This window comes from Coffea arabica, chromosome 2e (assembly GCF_036785885.1).
Source record: "Coffea arabica cultivar ET-39 chromosome 2e, Coffea Arabica ET-39 HiFi, whole genome shotgun sequence".
NCBI classification, from domain to species: domain Eukaryota; kingdom Viridiplantae; phylum Streptophyta; class Magnoliopsida; order Gentianales; family Rubiaceae; genus Coffea; species Coffea arabica.
In genome coordinates, this window is record NC_092313.1 from 34,500,559 (window position 1) to 34,526,954 (window position 26,396).

At 36.0% G+C, this 26,396-nt stretch overlaps 1 protein-coding gene and 3 long non-coding RNA genes across 6 annotated transcripts; 1 reads left to right on the forward strand and 3 right to left on the reverse strand.

Annotated features, from left to right (window-relative positions):
- Positions 1–544: 544 nt before the first annotated feature.
- On the forward strand, positions 545–15,572 carry LOC113719344 (uncharacterized). 3 transcript variants are annotated; one of them, XR_011840754.1, is made up of 4 exons: positions 546–13,559; positions 13,979–14,093; positions 14,951–15,006; positions 15,428–15,572. It is a non-coding gene; the product is annotated as an uncharacterized lncRNA (long non-coding RNA). The 3 variants fall into 3 exon arrangements; XR_003454877.2 differs by having other exon boundaries at positions 545–13,559; positions 13,979–15,006; XR_011840755.1 differs by lacking the exon at positions 13,979–14,093.
- Positions 15,573–19,462: 3,890 nt separating this feature from the next.
- Positions 19,463–19,801, reverse strand: LOC140037269 (uncharacterized). The gene is made up of 2 exons (XR_011841189.1): positions 19,685–19,801; positions 19,463–19,582 (listed from the first exon to the last, which is right to left on the reverse strand). It is a non-coding gene; the product is annotated as an uncharacterized lncRNA (long non-coding RNA).
- Positions 19,802–19,917: 116 nt separating this feature from the next.
- Positions 19,918–20,228, reverse strand: LOC113738928 (uncharacterized). The gene is made up of 2 exons (XR_011841190.1): positions 20,110–20,228; positions 19,918–19,981 (listed from the first exon to the last, which is right to left on the reverse strand). It is a non-coding gene; the product is annotated as an uncharacterized lncRNA (long non-coding RNA).
- A 1,745-nt stretch (positions 20,229–21,973) lies between these two features.
- LOC113738937 (uncharacterized) lies at positions 21,974–23,518 on the reverse strand. Its single transcript, XM_027266204.1, has one exon. The coding sequence runs from the start codon at positions 23,516–23,518 to the stop codon at positions 21,974–21,976; it is 1,545 nt and encodes a 514-aa protein (XP_027122005.1).
- Between the last annotated feature and the right edge of the window lie 2,878 nt (positions 23,519–26,396).

Consider the following 26,396-nt stretch of genomic DNA (forward strand, 5'->3'; position numbering starts at 1 on the left):
TATTTTTAGTTTAAAATTTTTTTTATATTTTTCATTAATATATTTTTTAATTGTCTTTTTATTTCATTTATATCAAATTCCTAATGCACATTTTTTTACGATAATTCCAAAAAGAAAAAATCCAAACCAGCACCATATGCAATAATTGCAATAAATCCCAGTAACGTTGGCATCCATGCACAGTCCTACTTCCTTACCATTCTTTTTTTTTTCGCCGGTAACGATAACATATGTAAAACCTAATCTATCCTATTCTATAGGAAGGAGGAGTCTAAAGAGGATGTGCAAGGAGCTGGCAAGTGTACAAATCTGACTAGATCAAAGGAGTGCTCTGGCACCACTGTAGACACCAAATTTTTAAGAAATTTTGTTTACTATTATTTCTATTATTTGATTAATTTCATTTTTTTTAAGTCATTTTATCATTTAAATTAAACTTCAATCATTTAATTTTTAATTCAATTTGTTTTCGATGTTAGGGTTTTACTTCATCTTATTCTATTTTATTTTTGCACATAAGCCTATTTTTGGAGGATGAGATCTGAACCTTTCATTTTAGGGTTAGTTTTTGGGGAAGGCATTAAAAGGAGAGGAGCCGAAAACAGAAAGGACGACGGAAGGCGGCTAAGTGGCCAAAAGGAAAAATTAAAAACGCAAGAGAGGTTTTGGAGCTTTGGGGAAAAAAAAAAAACAGAGGAAAATCTGGAAGTTGGGCTTCGGCTAAGAAGGCTACGGGAAAAACAGAAAAATGGAAATTGGGGAGAGCAAAAGGGTTGGAAGTAACAGGGGAGGTTTCGGGTAGACAAAAAGAAAGAAAAGGAAAAGAAACAGAGGGAGGAACAAGAGTGAAGAAACAAGGCTAAGAAAGAAAAACAGGGGAAGGGGTTTAGGCAAAATGGGGGAGCTTCGTGAGAAAGAGGAACCGAGAGAGAGCTTGCGGTGGAGGAGTTGGAAGAAGAAAAGGAAAGGGGGAAAAGGAAAAAGCAAGCTGCAAAAGAGCTAAGAAAAACAGAGAGAAAAATCTAAAAAGAGGGGGGGCTTCCGCTTCAATAATCGTGAGAGGAGGAAAAATTCCCAACACGACAGTCACAATTTTAACTCCCTCTGCCGCCTGCCCAGATTCTTCCTCACACCAATCCGCATCCGCAGCAGCTGCTGTCCGTCATCGCCACCGTAGCCGTCGAAGCAGCAGGGGTCGCTACTGCCACCACCCCCAACTTGCCATTGCCGCCTGTGAAGCTTCACCAAGAACATTGTAAGCCCTTTAAATTTCAGCTTGACTTCTTCAAGTGCAAATTCTGGAAAATCCCCAACCCCAAGTATGTTTCTGTGAATCGGTTGTGTCGCTTTCTTGATTGATTGTCCGTTTTCTTTTTTATTGTAAATGCTCTGTGGGTTGATTGGATTGAATGTTTTGGGTGCCGGTAAAATTTTGGGCGGGTCATAGGTTCGATTGAGCAGAGGTTAGCTAAAATTTGATGCTTATTTGGTGTTTGAAGAAATGCCTGATAGAAGACGTTGAATCAAAGCAGGGAAAATTGATGAAATCTTGTGTCTGTCTATATGTGAGGTGCGGCTCTGGTCAATCCAAAGTTGGCCGAAGAGTGTTGTTTTGGCAGCAAGGAAGAAGAAGTTTTTTCCCTAGAAATTTTTATGATCAAACATTTTTTCTTTTTGTTGTTATCCTTTCCTTTGTATAAATTTTGGGTTGCGTGAGTTTCATTTGAAATTTCTGGTTTTCTTTATTCGCAAAGGAGGTCGGAAATGGGACTGCCGTGGTTTCTTTTAGTGTAATTTCCCTGCTAATTGGCCTTAAATTTAGAAATGTGCGTGCTGTATATGGGGACCGGAATTGAGTTTTTCTGTTTTTGATAATTTTTGGGCTGGTTGTCACCTTTGATTGAGCACAGACTTGCTGATTTTTCTTAAGCTCGTGTATTATTTGACAAAATGCCTAACCGAAAGTCCCACTTAAAAATGATTTTTGCTGCACTTTGTAGAACAGCCCAATTGCTTGGAGTTTTTATACGATTCATTACCCAATGTTTGTATTCGAGAGAAAAATTTGATGTTCGATATCTGGGTTGAGATTGGGTTGCTGAAGCCCTGGGTCTGCCTGAAGTCAATGTTTAATTTACTGTTCGTGATTTTAGATTGTCCGCGCCTTACGTGCTAAGTTGGACTGAAATCTTGATTCTCTGCGCAATTTCTGGGCTGAATTTCTTTGTTTTTGACAAATTTGTGGGCTAGTTACAGCATTGATTGAACAAAGAGTCATTAAATTTATATGCTCTTTTGTTGCTTGACAAAATGCTCAATTAAAAATTCCTCTCGAATGATGACTCGTGCGGTGAATCCCATTTCAGACCTGGCCAAAAATTGTACAAATTGTGGGCTTCTGTAGTAGTTCTGTTTGCTTAGTTAATGAAGTTGATTGCGCTTATAGCAGACATGTTTACCTGCTTAACCATTTTTTAGGAAGTTCAAGATGCTGAAATTTGAGTTTTCTTGTTGTCATGATTGGACGAAAAAGGCACTTCCAGTTTTAGCATTTGGGATGGTGAGCAAGATAATGATTTCCGTGATTGGTTGCATGCGGTCTGTTGATTGGGTTGTAATTTCTGGTTTCTCTGATAATGTTGGGGTTAGCCGGGACTTCGTGGGAGTGACAATCAATGAAGTTCCTAACGCCCATTTTCTGTTTGACAAAAGGTCCGAGTGAGAATGAGGAGTAAATAAATCCTTTGTAGTCCACGCGCATGGGGAGATGGGCAGGGGTTTTAGTCTAGTTAATTTTGGCAGTTTACTCTCATTAGATCAATTTAGTTATGTCATTCGTGCCATGATCGCATAGCCTTCCCCTTTGTCTTTTGTGTGAGTTGCCAAATTTGGTAAAGGAGTGTTTTTTGATGGCAAAAGTTACTAATCAATAAAATGGGAAGGAATTTGGGGGTTTCGATGTTAATTGTCTTCTGTTTTGCTTTCGTACTTGATTCACTCTAATCGTTGAGAGTTAATTTGATTCTAGCTAAAGATGTATGTTTTGTTTGGTAGCCTAGATTCATTCGTCAATCTTATTAGCATGATTTGGTTTTTGCGCATAGGTTGCCTCGCTCATAATAAAACGGGCGTACTGGTTCTAAAGAAAAATTGCAGAAAAGCGTTTGGTTGCAAAAATTGCTGAAGCAAAGCTTCCCCGTAGCTTGCATGAAATAACTCTTTGGAAATTACACTTTAGCCCCCCGATTCTCCCCCTTGTTCACCGTGGCAAAATCTGGAAAAATCAAACTAATTTCACCCTTTTAAGCTTAATCCTCTGTTTGCATATTTTATGTGGTTTTTTGGATGGATCTATTCTGGAATTTAATTCATAATTGTGGTTTAGTAATTTTAATTGATTTGCTTATGTTGATTGGGCTTAGTATTATGCTTTTGGTTTGGGCTAGAGGGTCAAGGCCCATCTTTTTGGTTGGCTAATTTTTGAAGCAAAATATTATACTAGCCCACTTGTTTTCCTTGGACTTTCGATTGGGCCAAGTTATCTTGGCCCAAGAAAGGTGAAGATGGCCCATTCCCTTTTTGTTTTGAATTTTCGGTTGGGCTTGTAAGGCTTTGGCCCAAGCAAATAAAGGAAACGGCCCAAGTGGCTTGATCCATTAGGAAACCAGAAAACGTTTTTGCAAATTAGTCCCTGAATTTCTCCTTAATCGTACTGTGGCCCTGGACATTTTCAACTTCTTTCAATTCGGTCCTTAATTAATTGCAAATAGGTCCCTGAACTTTATTTTTCTTTAATTTTGACCCCAAAACTTTGTTCATTTTTGCAATTAAGTCCCTTCTTCTCTTGACTTCTTAAATGTGAATTGTCTACATGATTTAATTGATTCAAATTCATGCTTATTTTCCATCCTTTGTGATTTTGCCAAATAAATTGGTACCTTGACCTTTTTATTGTTTTGAAGCTAATATCTCATCTACTCGATTTCCATTGCAAGGGAGGTAACTTCTATATTCTTGATTTTATTTTTCCTATGTGCTCCTACGTGTTATGTGAATATGCCTGTCTATTTCGCTTTCCTTACCTCCTTACATGCATTTACTTGCTTTTAATTTTATTTAAGTTTTATGGGGTATGTGTACACCTCTTGGCTTGTAATAGATAGTGCTCGGAGAGCATCTTGTCCATTTCCCCTTCCCCTTTAAGTTTTATGGGGTATGTGTACACCTCTTGGCTTGTAATAGATAGGGCTCGGAGAGCATCTGGTCCACTTCCCCTTCCCCCTGGTTGCTTGCTTTTGTTGCTACATGTTTAATTGCTTTATTAGGCTCTTGCATCTAGTCGAGCATGCTAAATGCTATGTGCTATGTGTTTACGAGTATTTTGGCATGTCTACTTGCTTTCATAGCCATGAATGAATGGAATGGATGAATGTACGTTTCCGCTAGTCCAACGCTAGTCGGAATTCATAGAATGGGCTAGTCCAACGCTAGACCCTTAGGGATTTCCCCTCATTAGCATATCATTTGTTTGTTCACCACATATCATGCATTTTTCTTAGTTTTATCACTTGGCATGCTCCTCGAACCCCCTTTCCCTTCATTTTAGGATTTTTGCATATCATGATAGTTGTAGGGTCCATTTGCTTGAGGGTCCCCTTCTGATAAGGGAAACGAGCGAGTGTGGCTACTCGATAGCCTTAGCACGCTAGTTTTGCCTTCTAATCAAAGGGAAAATCGAAGTCGAAAAAGTTAGGAGTCATTCCCACACCCGACCTGATGCATTCCCTTAGGTTCATTCATTCTCATTTATCACTCACTCATTCTTTTCAATTCACATTTTCCTTTCCTTATTGTTCATTTTGATTTCTACTTCACAAAATTGCATTTAATTACACCTATACGCACTTCTCACTATATTTCATACACTTGCACACAAACACTTGGAATTTTCATACAATTGCACACGTGCACCTTTCCATACACTTGCACACAAACACTTGGATTTTTAATTTCTTTCATACACTTCCACACTTGCACATTTGAGTCTCATTTGCATTAATCGACCTCTATGGGGTTTTCCTTTGTTGGCCGCCACAATTCATGTGATTTGGGACCAAAAGCCTCACGAGAGACATCGTAGAATTTAGGATTGCATTTTTCTTTCCGTTTTGCATTCATATAGTCATATCCAACGTGCGAACATATATTGGGTAGAAAATTAGGAAAGGTAAGGTTAAGTCGCGCAACTAGCCTTGGCTAGGTCAAAGGGGTGCCTTGGATTTTTATCCTTGCCTTCCCCTTTGTCAAACGTGACCCCCGAACCTTTTTCTTTGGCTTACGTGGACTAGGAGTCGTTTTAAAAAGGGTTTTACTACTTTGTCTTTAAAAAACACTTTTTGGGTGACTTGGTACACCCCAAATCTATACCAAGTGGCGACTCCGTTTTCATATTTAAAAAAAACCCTTTTTAAAATTTCATTTGGCCAAATCGTCGCTTTCCAAAGTCCCATGGCCTTTTTACTTTTCATTTTGCACACGTTCACACCACACTTCACACACACATCACACACAATTCATTCATTCGAAAAGTGGGGCGCGACAACCACCTTTGAATTTTTTTTCACTGCAGGTGAGATTACGACAATGTAAGAGGAAGATCAATCCGAAGAGGAAGTGACAGGGTAGTATCAGAAGGTTAAGAAGACAAGCCCCCATAGTATTTCAGTCAGCTGGATATGAGGTAATGAAATTAGGGTGACACCAAGGGTTCTATCTCCAACACACAAAGCAACGATTCAAGATATGGACTTCCTGCTCTGACCACTATCACACTACCACTGGTACCTGTTCACCGACAATGAAAATAAGGATGGGCATCCCGACTAGACCCCTTAGAGCACTGGGGATCACCGAAATACGTTCCAACAACGCCACCATTTGAACTATGTGTTGGTGAAACGGCCACAAGAATGTTAACACTATCTGCTTGAGTCGTGCGTAGCACTGTCCTAAGAAACTATTTCATGAATTGAAATGTCTCCCCAGGATTAAATAAGCCTTCTTCTTATTACGAATAAGAAAGACAAGCTTTCTTTTCTTGTTGCAAACAAGAAAGACCAGAACTAGCAAATTAAACTAGCAGATATAGAGAGAGAAGAAGAGAACAGAATTGTCAGGAAGGTATCAACTGTCACTAATAATAGAGAGAGAGAGAGTCAGAGCAAGCTATCAGGAAGGTATCAACTGAAGCTGTCGGGGTGAGTTTCTGAGGAGGGAATGGATGCTATTTATAGACTTTAGAATGAGGTGCAACTCTTCTCACTTTCGATGTGGGACAAAGACTGCAACTCTTCTCACTTTTCGATGCGGGACAGAGAAAGCAATCCTTCTCATTTTTCGATGTGGGACAAACTTTTGAAATATACTTATATTTTACAACAATCTCCTTCCTATTTCAAAAGGTTTTTGGACAAAAGATAAGAAAATAATCTGCTGGATTTATTTGGGTGAAATGTAATTCGTTTGGTGTCTTTTGGATTATGAACCAAACTTAGATTGATAAAACATGACTTACAGAATTATTGGTGAAATATAAATTTCTATGAACCAATAACTCTTGATGTATGATAGAGATTTTATCAATCACATTGCAACCCATAATTTGCTGTTAACGCGATTTTGCGCTTTTAGGCCATGCGCCTCCTGGTTATTCATGAGAGCTCTAAAGATTTGACCAATGAATCTTATAGGAGCGGCCCCACTCTACTCTCGTATAGGTGAATTCATCAAGTGTGTATTACTTTAACTACACCTCCCTAATGGGATATGAATTCATTAAAAGTTTTAACTCATCCTCACAATTACTCAAAGCACTTATCTCTGGAGGGACTTAAATTTGAAGTGCTTTACCATCAATATTGACTTATTATTACCCATATGAACCTACTTCATGGGATCATCAAGGATCATCAATCACATAGGTTGGGTTACTGTCTCTATTGACAACTTGTTGGTCGAAGTCCCATTTCTTTTGTAGTTTGAAGAATCAATTTTCTTCCTACGGGTTTAGTCAGAGGATCGGCCAAATTCAACTCTGACTTTACATAATCATTGGAAATAATTCCATCTCTAAACAGCTGCTTTACGACATCATGTCCCAATATCATGTGTCAACTTTTACAATTATAAGATTTATTTTTTAGCAATAGCAATAGCCGCTTGACAATCACTGTGTATAGGCACGGGAAGTAACAGATCCTTACTTGAAGGAACATTGGCTAAGAAATTCCTTAGCCAATCAGCCTCAGAACCAGTCAACTCCAGAACTATAAACTCTGACTCCTTAGTTGACCTAGCAATGGCTGTCTGCCTAGCTGACTTCTATGCTACTGCATCACCACCAAGGGTAAACACATAACCACTAGTGGATTTTGTATCATTTGAATAAGAGATTCAATTAGCATCACTGTATCCTTCTAGTACAATGGGAAATCCACTATATAAAATACCATAATTTATGGTACCTCTCAAATATTTCATTAGTCTGACCAATGCTCACGATTGGGATTATAGGTATATCTACTCAATCTACATACAACATAGGCTATATCTGGTCTTGTAAAATTCATTAAATGCATCATACTCGCAATAATCTGAGCATATTTCAACTAAGAAATTGGGTCACCATTATTTTTCTTTAATTGAGTGTTAACATCATAGGGAGTGCTCACAGGTGTCACATCATAATTTTCAAATTTCTTAAGAAGTTTCTCTATATAATGTTCTTGTGACAACATTATACCATCATCTCTTTTTATGATTTTAACACCCAATATCATTTTAACTTCACCCATGTCTTTCATATCAAAATTGGAAGACAAAAATTCTTTAGTACTATTGACAATATCTAGACTAGTATAAAAAATAAGCATATCATCCACATACAAACTAATTATGACATATTGATCATTTATAATTTTAACATATACACATTTATCCACTTCTACAGACGAAAATCTGTCTTTGATCAATACTTGATCAAATTTCTTATGCCACTGTTTAGGAGCTTGTTTTAGGCCATAAAGAGATTTAGTTAATTTACAAACCTTATTTTCTTGTCCAGAAATGATACATCCCTCAGGTTGGATCATGTAAATTTCTTCTTCTAAATCACCATTTTAAAAGGCTGTTTTGACATCCATTTGATGAACAAAAAGTTTATGAATAGAAGCCAGAGCAAATAAAACACGAATAGAGGAAATTCTTGTTACTGGTGCAAATGTGTCAAAATAATCAATATTTTATTTTTAAGAAAATTCCTTAGCTACTAAACGAGCTTTGTATTTATCAATAGAGCCATCAGGATTATATTTTCTTTTAAAAATCCATTTGCAACCAATAGGTTTTGCACCAGGTGGTAAATCTACCAAAATCCAAGTTTTATTTTTCATAATAGAGTCATTTCAGTTTTAATTGCTTCTTTCCAAAATTTGCTATCAGAAGAAGAAATAGCATCAAAATAAGTTAACGAATCATTATCAACAAGAAAGGTTTGAAAATCATTTCCATAGGAAAATTCTTTTCTTGGCCTTTTACTCCTTGTCAACTCCTCATTAGAGGTTATTTCTCTATTTATTTCAACAGATGTATGAGAAAATTTATTAGACAGTGAAAAAATATGTTCAAAAAATTTAGTATTTTTTGTCTTAATGATTGTATTACAATCAAGTACATCACTTCTTAAAACAAGAAATCTATATACAGCATTATGTTCAGCATATCCAATAAATATACAATCAGAAGTTTTAGAATCTAATTTTCTTTTCTTAGGTTCAGGCAATAATACTTTAGCTAAACACCCCCACACTTTTAGATATTTCAAATTAGGTTTATAATTTTTTTCATAACTCATAAGGTGTTTTGTTAGTTATTTTATGTGGAATTCTATTTTGTAAATGACAAGCAGATAAAATAACTTCCCCCCACAAATTATTAGGAGCATGAGAACTAACTAACATGGAGTTCATCATTTCTTTTAGTGTTCTATTTTTCCTTTCAGCTACACCATTCGATTGTGGTGAATAAGGTGGTGTTACTTCATGTATTATACTTTCATGTTCACAAAAGCTATCCAAAGCTAAATATTCACCTCCTCTATCTGATCTAATTCTTTTTATCCTTTTATTAAGTTGATTTTCTACTTCAGACTTATAGGATAAAAAGGCATTATGAATGTCATCCTTATTTCTAAGTAAATAAAGTTTAGTGTATCTAGAGTAATCATCAATAAAAGTAACATAATATCTTTTACCTCATCTAATCGTAGTTTGTTTCAAATCATCTAAGTCTGTGTGAATTAAACTTAATAATTCAGTTTCTCTTTGGACACTTACACAACTTTTCTTTGTTATTTTGGTTTTTGCACATATTTCATATTTGTCCATTTTATCATTAATACCAGAAATTAGGCCACTAGATTGCATTTTCTTTATATAACTTGCATTAACATGTCCTAATCTAGCATGCCATAAAGAAATTGAATCAACAACATAAGCAGATGAAGATGCATTTTCATTGATCACATTTGAAAGAATTTGTAAAATAGTATGCCGACAAACCTTATTGGCATATTGCCACGATTCTTGCATCTTGACATCCGTAGTTGTAGGTGGTTGTGTTTCTGTCGGTGCATAGGCTACTCCATGAATGTCTAGTAGAAAGTGCACACGTTCTTGCCATCTTTTGAAGTTTTCATTGGCAAAAACTTCAATTTTGGATACGTTTGGAAAAGGTTTAGCCAAACGTAATGCGACTGCAACTGATCCTGATTTGCGAGGTGTTAACATTGTTGGAGGCCATAGTTTCTTAGATTGTTGGTGAAACAGCCACAACAATGTTAACACTATCTGCTTGAGTCGTGCGTAGCACTGTCCTAAGAAACTGTTTCATGAATTGAAATGTCTCCCCAAGATTAAACAAGTCTTCTTCTTGTTACGAATAAGAAAGATAAACTTTCTTTTCTTGTTGCAAACAAGAAGGACCAGAACTAGCAAATTAAACCAGCAGATATAAGGAGAGAAGAAGAGAACAGAATTGTCAGGAAGGTATCAACTGTCACTAATAATAGAGAGAGAGAGAGAGTCAGAGCAGCTATCAGGAAGGTATCAAATGAAGCTGTCGGGGTGAGTTTCTGAGGAGGGAATGGATGCTATTTATAGATTTTAGAATGAGGTGCAACCCTTCTCACTTTCGATGTGGGACAAAGACTGCAACTCTTCTCACTTCCCGATGTGGGACAGAGAAAGCAATCCTTCTCATTTTTCGATGTGGGACAAAACTTTTGAAATACACTTATATTTTACAACACTATGAAGCTCCGCAGAGTACATTCCAGTTGTTTGGCACAAGAATCGAAACATATTCTGAATAGTCCCGATCGCAGCATATGTAATGCGTAAAAGAGTAAGGGGGACCATAGACTTACCAAAACATGCCGGTTGACGACATAATGTCATGTGTATGGTGGAAGAAGGCTATGTCTCAAAGCTCCACCATTGCAGCAGGGGATTTTTATAAGTAAGAGGTGCTCTTTCATTCAGTAGCCGCAATAAAATCTATCTTTTCTATTAAATGAAGTGAAAAAAAAGCTCACATCTCAACGTGCCAAAAGAAGTAGCTTCAGCTGCCTTTCCAATGGGATACACGGGGCTACTCGCAGTGTCAAAAATGGGTTGATCCGATTATGACACAAAAACAAAATGGGTCGTAATGAGTCAACAAGTGGGTTGACATGAATGACATGTTATTGACCCGTTAAAACTTATGGGTTGATACGTTAACCCCAAACATACAGCACAAGACGTTTGTAACCTGAATTACCATTTCTATTAGGGAATTCTATTTCTTTTGGTACCTCTAGGATATACAACCAAACCAAAAGTATAGAACTGAAAAAAAAATCAATTTCTTGGTTCTCTTCTACATGTAAACCAAATTTCTTTAAATTTGCTTGTTATCATTGGATTCCCCATCTGGTGTTAGAACTGCGTGTGATCATCGTGGACATTGAATCTGTCCTCTTTCAATTCAAGTGTTGTATTGTGTAAAGTGGATGTGGGAATCAAATTGTGTGCGCCCGTCACCGTCAGTTAGCAGCATCCGCCAAGTGTAACTATTACATCCTTGGCTTTTAGTACGAGTGTGAATCTATTGGTTTGTGTTTCTCTAAGGAAATACTAAACAGAAGAAATTGAACACCCTTACTATATGTTTAACTTTTTTTACCGTCATCCGTTGATTTTATCTTCAGAGTTACCGACGTTGACGGGTCATTGCATCACAGTAATAAAAAACTGATGGACCACGTCAAATGAATAAATAGTTAAATACTGGACGGAGCTAACAAAACAAAGCCTACCTCAAATTACACGAGAAGTCAATAATGAAATCTGGGCGAGATTTGTGACTAGCAACAGGTCACCATCTAATTAGGCAAAATATAAATTTATAAAAAAAAACCCGAAATGCCCCACGTCAGGAGGGTCGGCTAAAGAGTGGCTTCAATGGGCTTTTGTTGGCCAGTACCAAAATAAAAACGGATGGGCCATACAACAATAGTTTTGTCTCAAACTCGAATTTGGGCAAAACCATTATTATTATTATTGACTTCCTAATCCTACCACTGGGCTCAAACAAACCGTATGGTATGTCAAGGGGTTAATTCAAAGCCAAAGGAAGAAGAGGGAAAGAGGTGAACTTTATTACTACAAGTTGAAAGTTGAGTTTGGTGGCATTAGATTTCCAGCTTCCATCCTTAAACCCACTTCAACAAAATCCTTAGGGAAGCAAAGCCATATATATATATATACTAGTTGATGTGCGCCTCGCGCTTCGCGCGAGGTTGCGCAGATATTATTTCTGCAATGGGGTTAGTTTGTTAGTTTTGCTGGAACTCATGAATAAAGTGTATTTACACTGCAAAAGATACTGCATTGAAAAAAGTAGTATTAACATCAGGAAAGGTAGAACTGGTCTAATAAAGGCAGACCTGTTAAGCACCAGCCTAGGATGACTAAATGTTTCTGTGCAATTCCACAGATGGCAACACACGGAAGGTGCCAATTGTCCAGATACAATGATCATTCACAGCCATGCAATTGTCCAGCACCAGCCTAGGAGGATGACCAAATGTTTCTGTGCAATTCCACAATTGGCCACACACGGAAGGTGCCAATAGGGGACCAAACTATTCTCAAATAAGTGAACCAAGGGCAGGATCGGTATATTAGGGCACCACCGTCAAAAGCCAACCCAACAACAAATGCCAGCCATAAATTTCTCAAAGCATCACACAATAACCACACCACCCATGTTCCAAAATTACAAAACTACCCACACACTTAAGGTGCCAATGAGGGACCAAAATCACTGTTCCTAAGACCATTCGCCCTTTTACTCTATTAGGATAGGATGTAAGACTAGAGGCCCTCTAGAACATTAGTTAAATACATAGTAACAAATGTTTTAGTACATAATAAATAGAAATATAGGAAAAAAATTAAGTATAAAAATAATTAAAATTTGTTGTGAAAAGAAATTCCATCTATAAAGTTAACCCCAATTTATTGTGATTTGGACAAAGAGTTTTCAACCAATATTATGTGTACATAATGATACCAAAAAAAAAAAGAAAGCAAATCCATTATGAGTGCATTATCGATTTAATAGCAGCATAGTTTTAGTTGTAATTAAATAAAAAGTAGTTATAATGTTTCTAACATTTTAATAATTAGAAAAAATATAGAAAGCCACCAAAACCTGTCACAATCTTCAACATCAATAAAAAAACATACAAACTTGCATATTTTTTTCTTTTTTGAGAGAAAAAGCAAGTTAATTTATCCATTTAAATCATGTCTAATAGCATTACAAATATATGAAAATATTATCTAACCAAATAGTTATAGAATACATATAGCAAGTTTAAATAAAAACATGAATTGCCATGTTTCTAAATCTACATATGCAAATTCAAATCCAACTTTGATTGCAATTATGTCTTCTTAATCAAAATAGAATTTTCTAATAATATTTTGTCGAGTGACTGTGATGCCCGAAAGGAAAAGAAGCAAAAAAAAAATTTGGTGGAAAATGGGAGGTCCAAATCCGGCCAGTTCTTGGCCGGATTCCCTGCCGGATTGTTTGTGCATTTTGAAAAAATGGGATTTCGTTTTGCCCTGAATCCGGCCTGGAATCCGGCCGGATTGTGACGTGGCATGTCAGCCATCAATTTTGACCAGCTGATTTTCTTCCTTCTTATCTTGCTTTTGGCTGAAATATCTTCCATTTCCTACTCCTTTCTTGGCCGGCTGTCTTGGAGAGAAAACAAGAGAGGAAAAACTCCTTTTCTTTCCCTTTGATTTTCTTCACTAAATCTTGAGATTTCACCGATGGTTTTGGAAACTACTCCATACAAGTGTGTACTAAGGAGGTTTAAAGAGGTTGGTGGAGTTGTTTTGGAAGGAAAAGCTCTAAGTCATCATTTTTCTTGAGGACTTAAGGTATCTTGCTTGAAAAATTCTCTCTTTGTTCTAATAATGGCATATTAATGGTTTATAGTGGTTAAATATGTTGTATTGTGGATGATTTCATGATTTTAAGTAGAGTTGGACCAATTTCTGATTTATTGGGGCATTTTTTGATTTTATATGATTATGGTTCGTTGGTCATGGAATGATAGCTTGTTGTGGTGTAAAATGGATCTTGTATACGTTGGATATGATTGTTTGCGGAAAATTTCTGGTTTGTGTGGAAATTTCAGTTCTAGGGTTTTGAATTGGGGCTTTCTTGTGATTAGTATTGGAGCTATTAATTGGCTCAAGTGGAAGGGTATTGTGGCCCTAATTGAATGTGTTTTATTGCTTATGACCTGTATGTGTAATTGTGATTGGTAAGATGCAATTTGGTGTTTTTATTGTAGGGTGGAAATAAAGAAATTAAGGGGAAGTGCTGTCCAATCTTTGAGAGCATTTGATCGCTTTGAGTTGAGTTGCCTTTTGGTAGAAATGAAGGATCTTGCTTTGCTTGTTTTCAAGGTGTTGGAAGGCATAATCATTAGAAGCTTCTTTTGTTCTTTAATCTTGTGATTAAGTATTGGATAAGTTGATCTTGATTAATTTTATAGAGATTCATGTGATTTGGAAGTTGGGATGATGAAGTTCCATGTTGGTGATATTTCCAAACTTTATCTAAGTGATTTCATTTTTGATTTGCCATGTATATGATTAGTAGAAGCTATTCTAGTGTTAAGGTGGAATTACTAGCCTTAATTGTAATTAGTGATGGGTATATGCAAAGATTTGTTTAGAAATGTAATTTCAGTTTTTATGGTATTATTTCTGCCCTCATGTGATAAGTAGTGGTTGTTCATAGCATGATAGCTTGATATTGTGATAAATGAAGCTTTGGTATACTAGTTTTGATTACCTAAAGGAATTTCAGCTAGAGTACATGAATTCCAGATTAGGGTTTCCAATTGTGGTAGTAATCTATCCTATTTTTGCACTGTATGTTTGACCGTAAAAGAGACTGAATCGGCCCTTGTTCAAAACATGAAACTTGTAGATACATGAGTTAGCTAGTTACCTACAAAATTTCAGATTTGACTGGAGTACTGTAGCCTGTGAAATGATCGAAATACCCTTGACTGCCCATAACCCCTGTTTCATGGACAGTTTCCTTTCTCTCTAAGATTCAGTTTTTGACCCTGAATATGTATGATTTGGCTTTGGAGGTCTTCATAGGAAATGTTGGTATATGTCTTAGCTTCGTAAAGTCATAAGATTCGTTTCAATCGGATAAGTGTAGCTTTACTTGTGATTAAAATGCCAAAAGGTGATAAAAGCTTGATAATGTTAGAATTCCTTTGCTTGACCTGATATTTGTGATCTAGGGCTTGGACTTGAGCAAGGCAATGATATATGATGGATGGTTCATGAGCCGTGATTGGTGAGTGATCCCCAAACTATTTGCAAAGTTACTCTTCGAATTAATTGCATTGGTTACTTTTCGAACTAGTTCTTGCATTGGTTACTCGGTTGCATATCATTTGTGTTTGTGTGTGTGCCATGACATGATTTGGCTCTATTAAGTTCTTGGGAAATCTAGTGCTTAAAACCAACGTCTCCACCACTGTTTACCTGGAGCACAATGGTTCCCTATTACTGTTGGATTGTTAATTGATCTATTTGAGCGTTGGATTTAAGTACAATAATTTCACTGACTCACAAGAGCAAAATACATACATTTGATCACTGAATTATGACATCATTTACATGCACTATCGTGAAGCTTATTTGATTTCTGGAATTTACTGGACACCCGCTGAGTTTCTACCTCACCCCAAAAATATTTTATTTCCCCTCCACAGGGCTAAAGGGCTTGTAGTACTTATTCATGTGATCGGATGGGTTACCTCATGTACAGTTTGAATTCGGACTCCTCTTGTGTAATAGTTAGGATTGTTTGAATGTTTAGACTTGAACAAATGTATATATATGTTCCACTCTTGGAAATTTGTTTGCTTCGTTTTTGGGAACTAGTTTCCGCTTCGCTTATGATATGAAATTCTTGGAGAATTAGATGTAATTTTGAGATATATCTTGTAAGTTATTTGAGGACTGTAGTGAGTAACTGAGTCCCGACGAGAGTTGGGCAGGCGGTCCGCCGAACCCTTTGGTTCGCCTTAGGGGGAGGTGGGCCTGTCACAGTGACACTCTAAGCTAAAAGCCTCAATGCTAGCTTCCACCACCAAATGCATTCCTTAGACAACTGCAATCGTTTTAGCTAGTCAAATCGACAAAATATTATTAGCTCCTTTAGCCAAATAGTAATGATATGTCTAGTTCCATGCCTAACAATCATCTCAAACTCTAATTACATTATCTATCATTATGGGCAATAAAAAGGGATATGAGTACAAAGTCATATAGAACCAGTTTAAGTAAAAGATTCTGAAATCTAATTTTACACTTCTTTTATTTTCAAGCTATCATTTGCTAAAATAAAAATCATGAAAATAAACTACCTATCATGAATACAAGCTAGTAATTCAAAATGTTGAATGAAGAGATACAAAATATTATCTTCACATTCTAAATTGCTAGCCCCAACATTATTTTACATGGCATCCACCTTATCCAATTTATAAGCATTTTTTACCGTTAATAAACTTTATATAAATTAAAATATAATTACCTATCCATAAATTAAGAGATTCTGATTAATTTTTAATTTAATAGGCATCATTATTTTCTTCTTGATCATTGTTTACCTTGGATTTTCATTTATTAGATTTTTTCTCCTCTACTCTAGTACTATCACCCTATTATCAAATAACAATTTTAATAAATAAAAAATTAAAATTAGAATGAATCTGCATAATGGTGTTATTTATTTTATGGGGGAAAAGTAGTTACAATTCTTTCATTGTTAGCCTAAAAATTCTTCATGTAATCACCACCCATCTTGTTGTTAGCCTTAGGGAATTTTTTTCCAAAAATAAAAAGATCAAAACGTAGTTTCAGAATAAACAAAATATAAAAAATTGAAAAAAAATGTTTCTTTAGATTTGGGGGAAAAATATTCACAGCATCACATACCTCTTTTGGGTGGAAAAGAAAGTCAGATGAAGAAGGAAAAGGCGAGAAAAACAATAAACAAAGGTTTCTGATCAAGATGCAAAAAATGACAAAAAAAATATATCACATAGTACATACCAAAGAGAGACAGTAAAAGTAGAAGACCATGAATCATAATTATTGGACTATGGAAGAAAGGAAATATCAAACCCATTGTTATCTCCGATAACGAAACCATTCATTTAGTTAATTATGGACAAAAATGAAAGAAAATGCATCAACTAATCCAATAGAGAAAAAATAGAATAAATGATTAGGATGATAGGGAAAAAAAACGGAGTACAAAGTGGAAACTAAATAAGAAACCTGCAGTGTATATGAGAATTTGTTTAATTATCTTTAGCCAAAAAGGAGAAAGGAAATAAAGTGAACAGAAGAAAAAACAAAGCAAAATGAAGAAAAGAAAAGGAATGGGCCACGTGTCAAAATAAGAGGGATCCACTTGGCAATAGTTGAAGTTGATATAGTAATTCCACTTTCTTCTTATATAACTAGGAGGTTATCAGCTGTGCTAAGCACAACCTAGGCCCCCTATAATCTATTGTTATATATTTTCGTATAAGATAAGATTAACAGTAATGTTTGTGAAATAACATTCTTAAAATTATAAATTACCAATCAAGTATGCAGCTAACAATATAAGACTAAACAAAACAAAAAAATCATTAGCATTGCAAAAGATAAGAGAAGATGACAAAAGATTGGCAAGTAGTTTCACAAACAGCTTAATATTTTCAAGTGCAAGTTACTCTTACAGAGACAGGAGATGACTTGCTAAATACTTAATATAAAGTGCAATCATAGGCTGCAATTACAAAAGATCACATATTGAGATCCATTAAGGTGCACAAAAGAACAATTTCTTAATGGATATCAATATTATGTCAAAAGATGCAAGATTAGAAATGCAGCTGTAAAGTGCTTTAACATTAGCAAAATCAGCAGTTCAAAAGGCTTCAAGGAAGTTTAGAGTTCATCATCACGCTGCTTCTTCAAGGGACTTCCAGGTGCACTGGTGGACAGCGAGGTAGGTGTATTAGCTTCAGCAGAATTCAAACCAATTCCAGGAGGCACAGTTCCAAAAACCAAGGCCCTTTTTGCTGTGGTCATTGTAGGCGGCACTTCGTTTGCAGTAGCAAACGATTCAGCGATGGTATCAAGCAATTTTTTGGTTGATGGACTGAAAAATTCATTTTTCTTGGCAGGCTGCAGGACAGTAGCATGAAGGTCTGGAATTTTTTCATTCGTTTCTACAGTTGTGATGGCCATTGGAATGTGAACTGATTCCTCAGTAGTGTATGCCTTGACAATATTATACTTGCCTTCCTTCTGGCCTTGATAATCTGACTCATAGTATCGAATGAAACACATAATCGAATGCTTTCTGATTGCAGATGCTAGTTCAGCAGAAAAGTTAAGCTCCTGATTTTTTTTGTTTTAAAGTATAAATAATTAGCAATGATATTCAAATTCTGAGTAACTTCATGTTGTGTAAATAGAATTGGATCACAAGCATAAGTTATGGAAGGAAACAAAACATATTATACCCAAGACATTATGGAATTACTATGAAAGATGGCAAAACCAAATAATCTTTTGTTTCCTACAATCATGACATTTTTACATGGTGAGATCTTTTTTCTATTCGGGTAAAGGCCTAAAAAGGCCGAAATCTTTTGAGTTCATCTAGCCTATTAATATAGACCAGCAAAAGCAACGAAGGACAGATGTTCTAGTTGTTGGATCAATAGAAAGTCACTTGGTGAAAAGAAGGCAGAACTATTTGACTCATTCTGGACATGCAGTTCCAATTCAATTGAGATTGGATCTGTCATGCAAAGAATGGTCAATGCTCTAATTGTCCAATTGTGCACAAACTCTATTAGTATCAAATATACAGTTCCAATTGTGCACAAAATTTCTATTTACTTATTTACCTAAAACTAATCAAATCTGACAAAGAAGGGACTAGAAGAGGTAACTCGATATCTCATTTATAGGATAGCTCAATTGGACTCAAATCTCAGAATCTTATCCAGGAAAATGTACCCATTGACAGCTATCACTGTTTTTTCCTGAATACCACCACCCCTCCTTTTGCTTTATGGGTTTCTTACAACTAAATTCCTAATAAATTAGCCTCACACAATAGTAAGAATTTGACAGTTTGTGGCTTCAGTAACTAATAGAAAAGGCTACAAGCATGAGAGTTCAAATTAGCAGGCAAACCAACTGGCTGAGCATCACGCACAAAAACAACCAAAAAATGGAAAAGAAAGATGAAACTGGCAATTCCACCAGAAATATAGTCCACATGATATAGGAAAAATCAGCAGAAATATAGGAAACTATAATGGGCAACAGAAATATAGGCACATGAAGTTCATGGCAGCTGAAGAGGAAAATGAAGAAATCTATGAAGGGAAAAAGGATCGATAACATTAAGCAAGATGTATTAAGCTAGTAGTTATATTATCATGCAAGAGCTAAACTTGTAGCAGATTTTTTTGTTGCCAAGATTGTTAGCTTACCTCAGTATGAGCTTCCCAGAATTGAAGTGCTGTAAATGGGATAAGCTTTTCAGCATCAAGGCCAAAGATAACAGTGTTTATGGAGCCCGTACCATCACCAACAGCAATCCCAACTCGGGTCCTATTACACATTGGAAATAAAATATTATATTCTAATTTTTCATTACAAAAGAGGGAAACTTAATTTGGTAATTACCTTGCTACAACTCTGCTCTCTTCTTTGCAAGATGGGCATCTCATAACCCATCCTACGTCAACATTGATAGCCTTTTGGCAGTTCTCACATGCTTCAAACCAGAATTTTTGTTGTCCAAGGGACAAACTGATTTTTCCTGTTATCCAAACTGTTTTCACCTAATAGATGTTTTTGTGAACAGAAAGAAGAACATCTAAGTTTTGCATTATTTTGGATGGCTAAAAGATATAAATCAGGTTATAAACGAAAAAGAAAGTTACATCTTTGAGTGTGTTAAGTGCATTAGCTACACTGATCATGTCATTAGCACTTGGAGGTGGCAGCAGCTTAGATGAATCTTTGTATGCCATTTGTTGTATCAATTCTGCAATTTCTTCTGTATTTGCATTATACCTATCCAAGAAATTAATGCAATAGACTATAATTTATCAAAAGGATCTAGAAAAGTTTAACTAAAATGATCAAAGAACATACGTACCATTCTTTGAGTGCATTTGCTTCAGAAGTGGGAGGATTAATCAGAAGGCCACTCCCAGGCTTGGTTGTCAGGGATAAGTCTAATAATAAAAGCAATAGATTTCATTAAGTAATAGAGCAATTTAAAAGACAGTGATTGGCTGAGTTATTCTAACTAGATGACTATCATAGAAGTATAAGCTGTTAAAAGTATATTAACTTCACTTACAATTAAAAGTTGTGATTTTCAGCTTTATGCCAATGATAACGTTGGCATTCCCAATGCTGTTTGCAAGCTGTGTTCCCTGATTTTGTTCGAACTCATTCCAAAGAGTAAGAAGCATTGGTTTTTTCCTTTACAAAGAAGAGAAAAAATAGGGAAATATGTGAATGCAACAGTTTTATGCATTGAATAGGAAGATTAAAAGTAAGGTCTATATAACTAACTCTTCATTCACAACAATGAAGTCTCTTGTTGTACACCCATTATTCTGTTCCTTTGTCGCAAATGCAGTGACAACAACAGCTTGTAAATCTTCGTACAAACCAAAAGAGAAGAGGTTGGCTGTGTTTCAATAGCTAAAGGAAATATGAAAATGAATTTATATTTCAATTAGTAAAGCATAGATATAACTTACTCTGAACATTCTCCGTGTCTGCGGACCTAAAAAGGTCTTCAAATTTGGTGAATTCAAAAGTGCATGGTAGCATTGGTGGATTTGGCTCGACATACTCTTCAACTAATGTCTTGTTATGAAGCACCCATGAGAACTGATAGTCACTAACTTTATACTTTGCATCCTGTTTTTTGACAGTTCCACTAGTGATATAGTATCGCTTGAATGGTTGCAGCAGATTAGCAAAATAACGAATGTCGTTTCCATAAATGACAGCTGAAACCATAGTCCCCTGTTCACAGAAAGAACCAAGATGAGCAATATTAACCAAAAGGCTGAAGTAGAACACTCAAGGTGAGAAACATACAACAGCAAGTATGCAGAGGTTTTTTTTTTTAAGGAGAGAGAGAGAGGGAAGAAAACATATAACAACAATGTTTGAGCTGCAAGAAGCAAATCACTAAGAATAATTGGAGACATTTATGAAGGAAAATGGTAGAAAAACCAGAAAAGAATTTGACAAGAGACTGCTATCCTTTGCCTCAATTTTCCTTAAAGGGAAAAAAAGTATTTCGGATACAGGGATATGTAACAGGAGAAAACGCGGGACTCTTCGAACGAATTGAAGTAGCAAAAATCTAAAACGCTTTCTGTATAGATACTTTAGCAGCTATTGGTCACGTTAGTAGCAGGAATTTTTTCAGATTCTTTTCCTTCTTGAAAATTTCAAGAAGTTCTTTGTACTTCGAAAGTCCAGAGGAGAAAAATTGGGAACAGGTGAACTACTCTTGCTTACACTTGCTGTGTTTTCCTCTTTTGCTATAAATCATTTCCGTAAGTCTTCTGTATTTTGTTTTAGTCATTGAATGCACATTGAGGCACTCAAATGCATCCAAGCTGTAACATTTTCAAATCACTATATATGATCTCCCATACAGAAAGTTATACTGATTAGGCATATATCATTGGTTAATAATAAACCTTGGAATATTATAGGGTAGAATCATGTAAGTTAAATCAGAATTTCACTATAGTCAATTTGCAAGCATTGGTATTTTAAGTTCCAACGAAACAATATTACCCAAGAAACATAAAAAGAAACCAATATTAAAAAGTAATTGGCCTGAAATTAAATTGCACAGAGGATAATTAATAATCTGGACATGTTGATGATTTAGGAAATGTTAAATTGCTAAGATTAGTTTCAGCTTATATTACCTCAGAATCTATTAACACGAGACGCTGAAATCTGATAGGTGGCGATCCGTTACTAGTTAACACGTGTGATTTCTCCACGACTTGCACAAGCACTGTCCACCTTCTCATCTTGTTGTGGACTTCATTCACTGATAGACATCTCCTTGCCATTGTTATTATCTATAATAATAAGAAAGACACATAATCAGTTTGTAAGTTAAAAGAGAAGAAATTCTGGAACATTCAGGAAAACTGGAACTGAATCCTAAAACAACATATTTACTTGGCAGCTATGCGAGAAGTTTCAAGAACTTCTTTAAATACAATATTTTTTGTCTGGTCTGTTCTAGGCTTGTCAAAAAATGGAGATTGAATGAGCACTTTGACTTGAGAAGCAGTTTTTGCTCGCGATAATGCAATATAGAGCTGCCCATGGGAAAACACTGGTTCCTTCAAATAGATACCAACATAATCAAGCGTTTGTCCGTGAGCTTTGTTTATTATCATGGCAAAGCACAAGCAAATTGGAAACTGAGTCCTTGTATATGGAATAGGATATTGTTCATCAGTTGGAGGTTGTAAGGGAATTCTATGGATGAAGACATCTTTTCCAGCAAAATCTCCTACAGCTATTTGAGCATGAATGACATGTTTGCTCAAACTTTTACAAATTAATCTTGTTCCATTGCAAAGACTCTCAGTAGGGTCGAGGTTTCTAAGCAATATCACAGGAACACCAGGTTTCAAGATTAGTTTATAGGGTGGAAGGCCACTGGGAGATAAGGAGTTTAAAAAATCTTCATATTGAACTTGGTTGTTTGGATTCAAAGCTCGATCAAAACTCAGATATTCTACTGCTATACCTGGAAATTTATCAATTAAGATATCATTCACTTTATTCACAAAATGATTCTTTATGGTGAGGATTGCTCGATTTAATGGCAAGGCAGGATTTTCTGATCTATAATGAATGTGGGGATAAACCACATCTATCAGATCATGAAGTGATGCATTCTGTGAACCGTTGCTAACCAAAATGGAAGAAGGCAGGTGTATGAGACTGTCATCTTCAGCTTGGTCAGTGCCATCACCAACCCTTAATAAGTAATCAGTGAATGAGGGATCAAATCGAGCCCTCATGTTTTGTGTGAGCTCTAATTTTTCAAGAGCTGGCCAGATAGGGGAATTAATCAAAGAAGCAACAATGGTTTCAGATTGGCTTCCCTTACGAACCACTGGTAAGGTTTGCCTGAAATCACCCCCAAGAACAATTACTTTCCCACCAAAGATCTTATCTGAATTCATAAGATCTCTAAGAAAATCATTTAAAGCTTCAATCGCAGATCTCTTGCACATTGGAGCCTTATCCCAAATAATTAATTTGCATTCCTTAATCATACTTGCCAAACTGCTTTGTTTACTAATTTTGCATGCTCTACCCTCTGAGGTATCAATTGGTATTTTAAACCGAGAGTGAGCAATTCTACCTCTAGGTAGTATTGATGCAGCAATACCTGATGCGGCTGTCGCTAATGCTATATATCCCTTTGATCTAATATCAGCTAACAACGCTCTATAAAGAAAAGATTTTCTAGTTCCACCAGGGCCATCAACAAAAAATGCACCACTCTTATTTTCATAAACTCTTTTAGATATAACTTCAAATGCATGCCTTTGGTTCTGATTAAGCAAAGAAATCGCATTTAAGTCCTTTTCAAGAACTTTTATGTTTTTTTCAGCCAATACATCTCTTGTTTGGTTCTCTACATCTGAGAATGAGAAATTATTAGGAAGTAGGCCAAATGAATCTATATTTTTTCCCATTGACTGTAGAAAACCATTTATTTGCTCTAAAACATTTCATTTGATTTCTCTAGGAGACAAATCAGTATTTCTCATGAAATCTTGGGACATGATAGCCTCAAATTTTGTCCATAGCTGTTTGGGGTCATTAGGACAGGAATAAACTAATAGCGTAGCAAAAAGTCGTCTCATTTCATAAGGCATATGAAAAAGAGACGCTTCTTGTAGACAAATTTCCTGGCTATTATCATCCTCAAGTAGGCCACGCAAGAGAACTGCCTCACGAAAGGTGGTAACTTGCACTCCATTGTGAGTCATTAAGTCTTCAAAAGACTTTGGAGCACGGACTTTAGACAAAGAAGTCTAAGGTAATAACTTTCTCCCTCAGATGGATGAGCTGTATTTATTCGGCCTATAGAATGTCCCTTATCTCTAATTTTTCAGTGTTTTTCATCAACTAACCAGACAAAATGGTCTGGAAATTGAGCATATGTGCAATTTAGTTCTTGTGCAACTGAATTTGTTCTATTCATATAGAAAAATTCAGTCAACATTGTCTTCCTATTTCTTGAGTTTTTCACTATGTTATTTAAATTTTCATGCTTCTTGAAGTGAATTGGCTGAAAATTTGGAAGATGCAATTGTAGATGAATGATAGCTGGTTCAATTTCGCCCATGGAAAATCAAAATAGTCTCCAAACAGCCTCAGGTGGCGAAACCCATCGAGCTGCCTGATATTGCTGAATTTCATCAATCTGATTGTTTGGATTATCAGAATTGATATGGAAACTGATTCGATTATGCCCTTTGCAGATATACTTGTAAATATATTTGACAGCCTGAATTGTTGAGCAGATCTCAACATTAATGTGGCAATTGAACTTAGCAAGTAAATATGCATTATGAGGAACGACCCATCTATTATCAAGCTTTTGTTTTCTGACTTTAACTTTAACACCATTGTTTCTTCTTCGATATTTTGGATGGGAATCTAGCGTCTAAATTGTTTGCTCAGAAAACTCTTTTGGATAAGAATTTTTGCAGCAGCCATGCTTAGTCATGCAAACATTTGATGGGTTCAACACACCACAAGGGCCGTGCATCATGTGTTTTTTAACCATTCTGTACAAGTGTGGATATTTTATTTTATCTGAAATTTCTGCACTGACAATTTTATCATATTCATCAGGGATGAACATTTTGTGTTGAGGCTTTAAGATTAAAAGAAGATGAACATGTGGCAGGCCTCTTTTTTGAAATTCTATCACATATGTATAGGCTTCCACTTCTTCAAAAATATTTTTCTTCAAAAGTTCATTCTTTAATTCTTCTAGTTTAGCACGAAAGACCCTTACAACCAAATCTGGCTGATTTTGGGCTTCCTCTGTTGGCAGTAAATGTTCTTTTATTTCCGGCCAATTGGGATTGCAAGTCATGGTCAAGAATATATCCGGCTTGCCAAATTTTTGGACCAAAGCCATTGCATCTATGTATTTTCTTCTCATATTTCTTGGTCCTCCAATAAAGCTAGCTGGTAAAAATACTCCTTGACCGACATTTGCTGCCCAGACTTCACCAGTACCTATTGAGTCTACTATACCTTGTAGGAACTCTTTTCTAAATTCTTCTTACTGCGTTCTCAAATAATCTAATCTTTGTGATTCAAGTTTAACATACATATCAACAACATATTGCTGAAATAGCCTATCAAAGTGCAATAAGAAAGATTCATCATCATTTCTCATTTGCAATTTATAGGCCTAGTATTCAGGGATGGAAACGAAATCAGGATCGCCGTCTATTCCTGCTATTACTGGTTGAAGGAATTTAGAAAAAAGGTTAATGAGGTTGGCATGCTAAAATTAATAGAATACAGGTGGAAATGATTTATTCTACTTACAGTCTTGTTCCACTTGTATTAACTCTTGTTCCACTTGTATTAACTCTTCGGCAGTAGAAGCATTCATTGGAGAAATAGAAATTTGAGCATCCCTTTTCCTAGTCTTTTTTTGTGCACCTTTTTTCCTTGTTTTTTAATCCCTTGATGCCAACTAGATTCACCAAAAGGAAGCAAAAAAGGGTACTGGAAAGGGTCATAACTGTGACGACCCCACCTCCCCCTAAGGCGAACCAGAGGGTTCGGCGGGTCGCCTGCCCAGTTCTCGCCGGGACTCAGTCGTTCACTACATTCCTCAAATATATTACAAGATAAATCTCAAATTTACATCCATGGTCTACAAATATACATCCAAGTCTCCAATAATTACATGTCATAAATGCAGCGGAAACAAATTCCCAACTATACATCAAATGATTCCAAATCCAAAACTGTACAAGATATAGGCCATCCATTCACGTGAATAAGCACAAGAAGTCCTGCCTTCGCCTTGAGCCCTGTGGAGGGGAATAAAATATTTTTGAGGTGAGCTAGAAGCTCAGCGAGTAACCAGAAAATCAGTAATCAAATCGGTTTAACAATATTTCTTTTCAATGATGTCATAAATCAAATGATAAGTCCAGAAACGATTACAGCATTTACAAAACATTAAATATGGAGTATCAATAATTCAAGAAACATGTACAATGGAAAGCGATAGTAACATTCATGAAAAGGATACGTTCATTTTTTTATAAATAATCCCTCGTTCATCTTTTTATTCGTTCATCTTTTTTTTTTTCCGGACGTTGGCCGGTCTCCACCCATCCGGACGTAGCCGGACTACAAGGTAATACTCGAGTATACCAAATTCACCCAGGGTCACCATATCGCCCGACCGAGTCCGCTTCTGGCTCGAGTCGATCGGTAACGAAGGGCAGGGCCCAATTCAGCCAAACGGCTTACATTCATGCGCAACTAGCATTTAATCATTAATCATTGAAAATTTCATATTTATTTAGG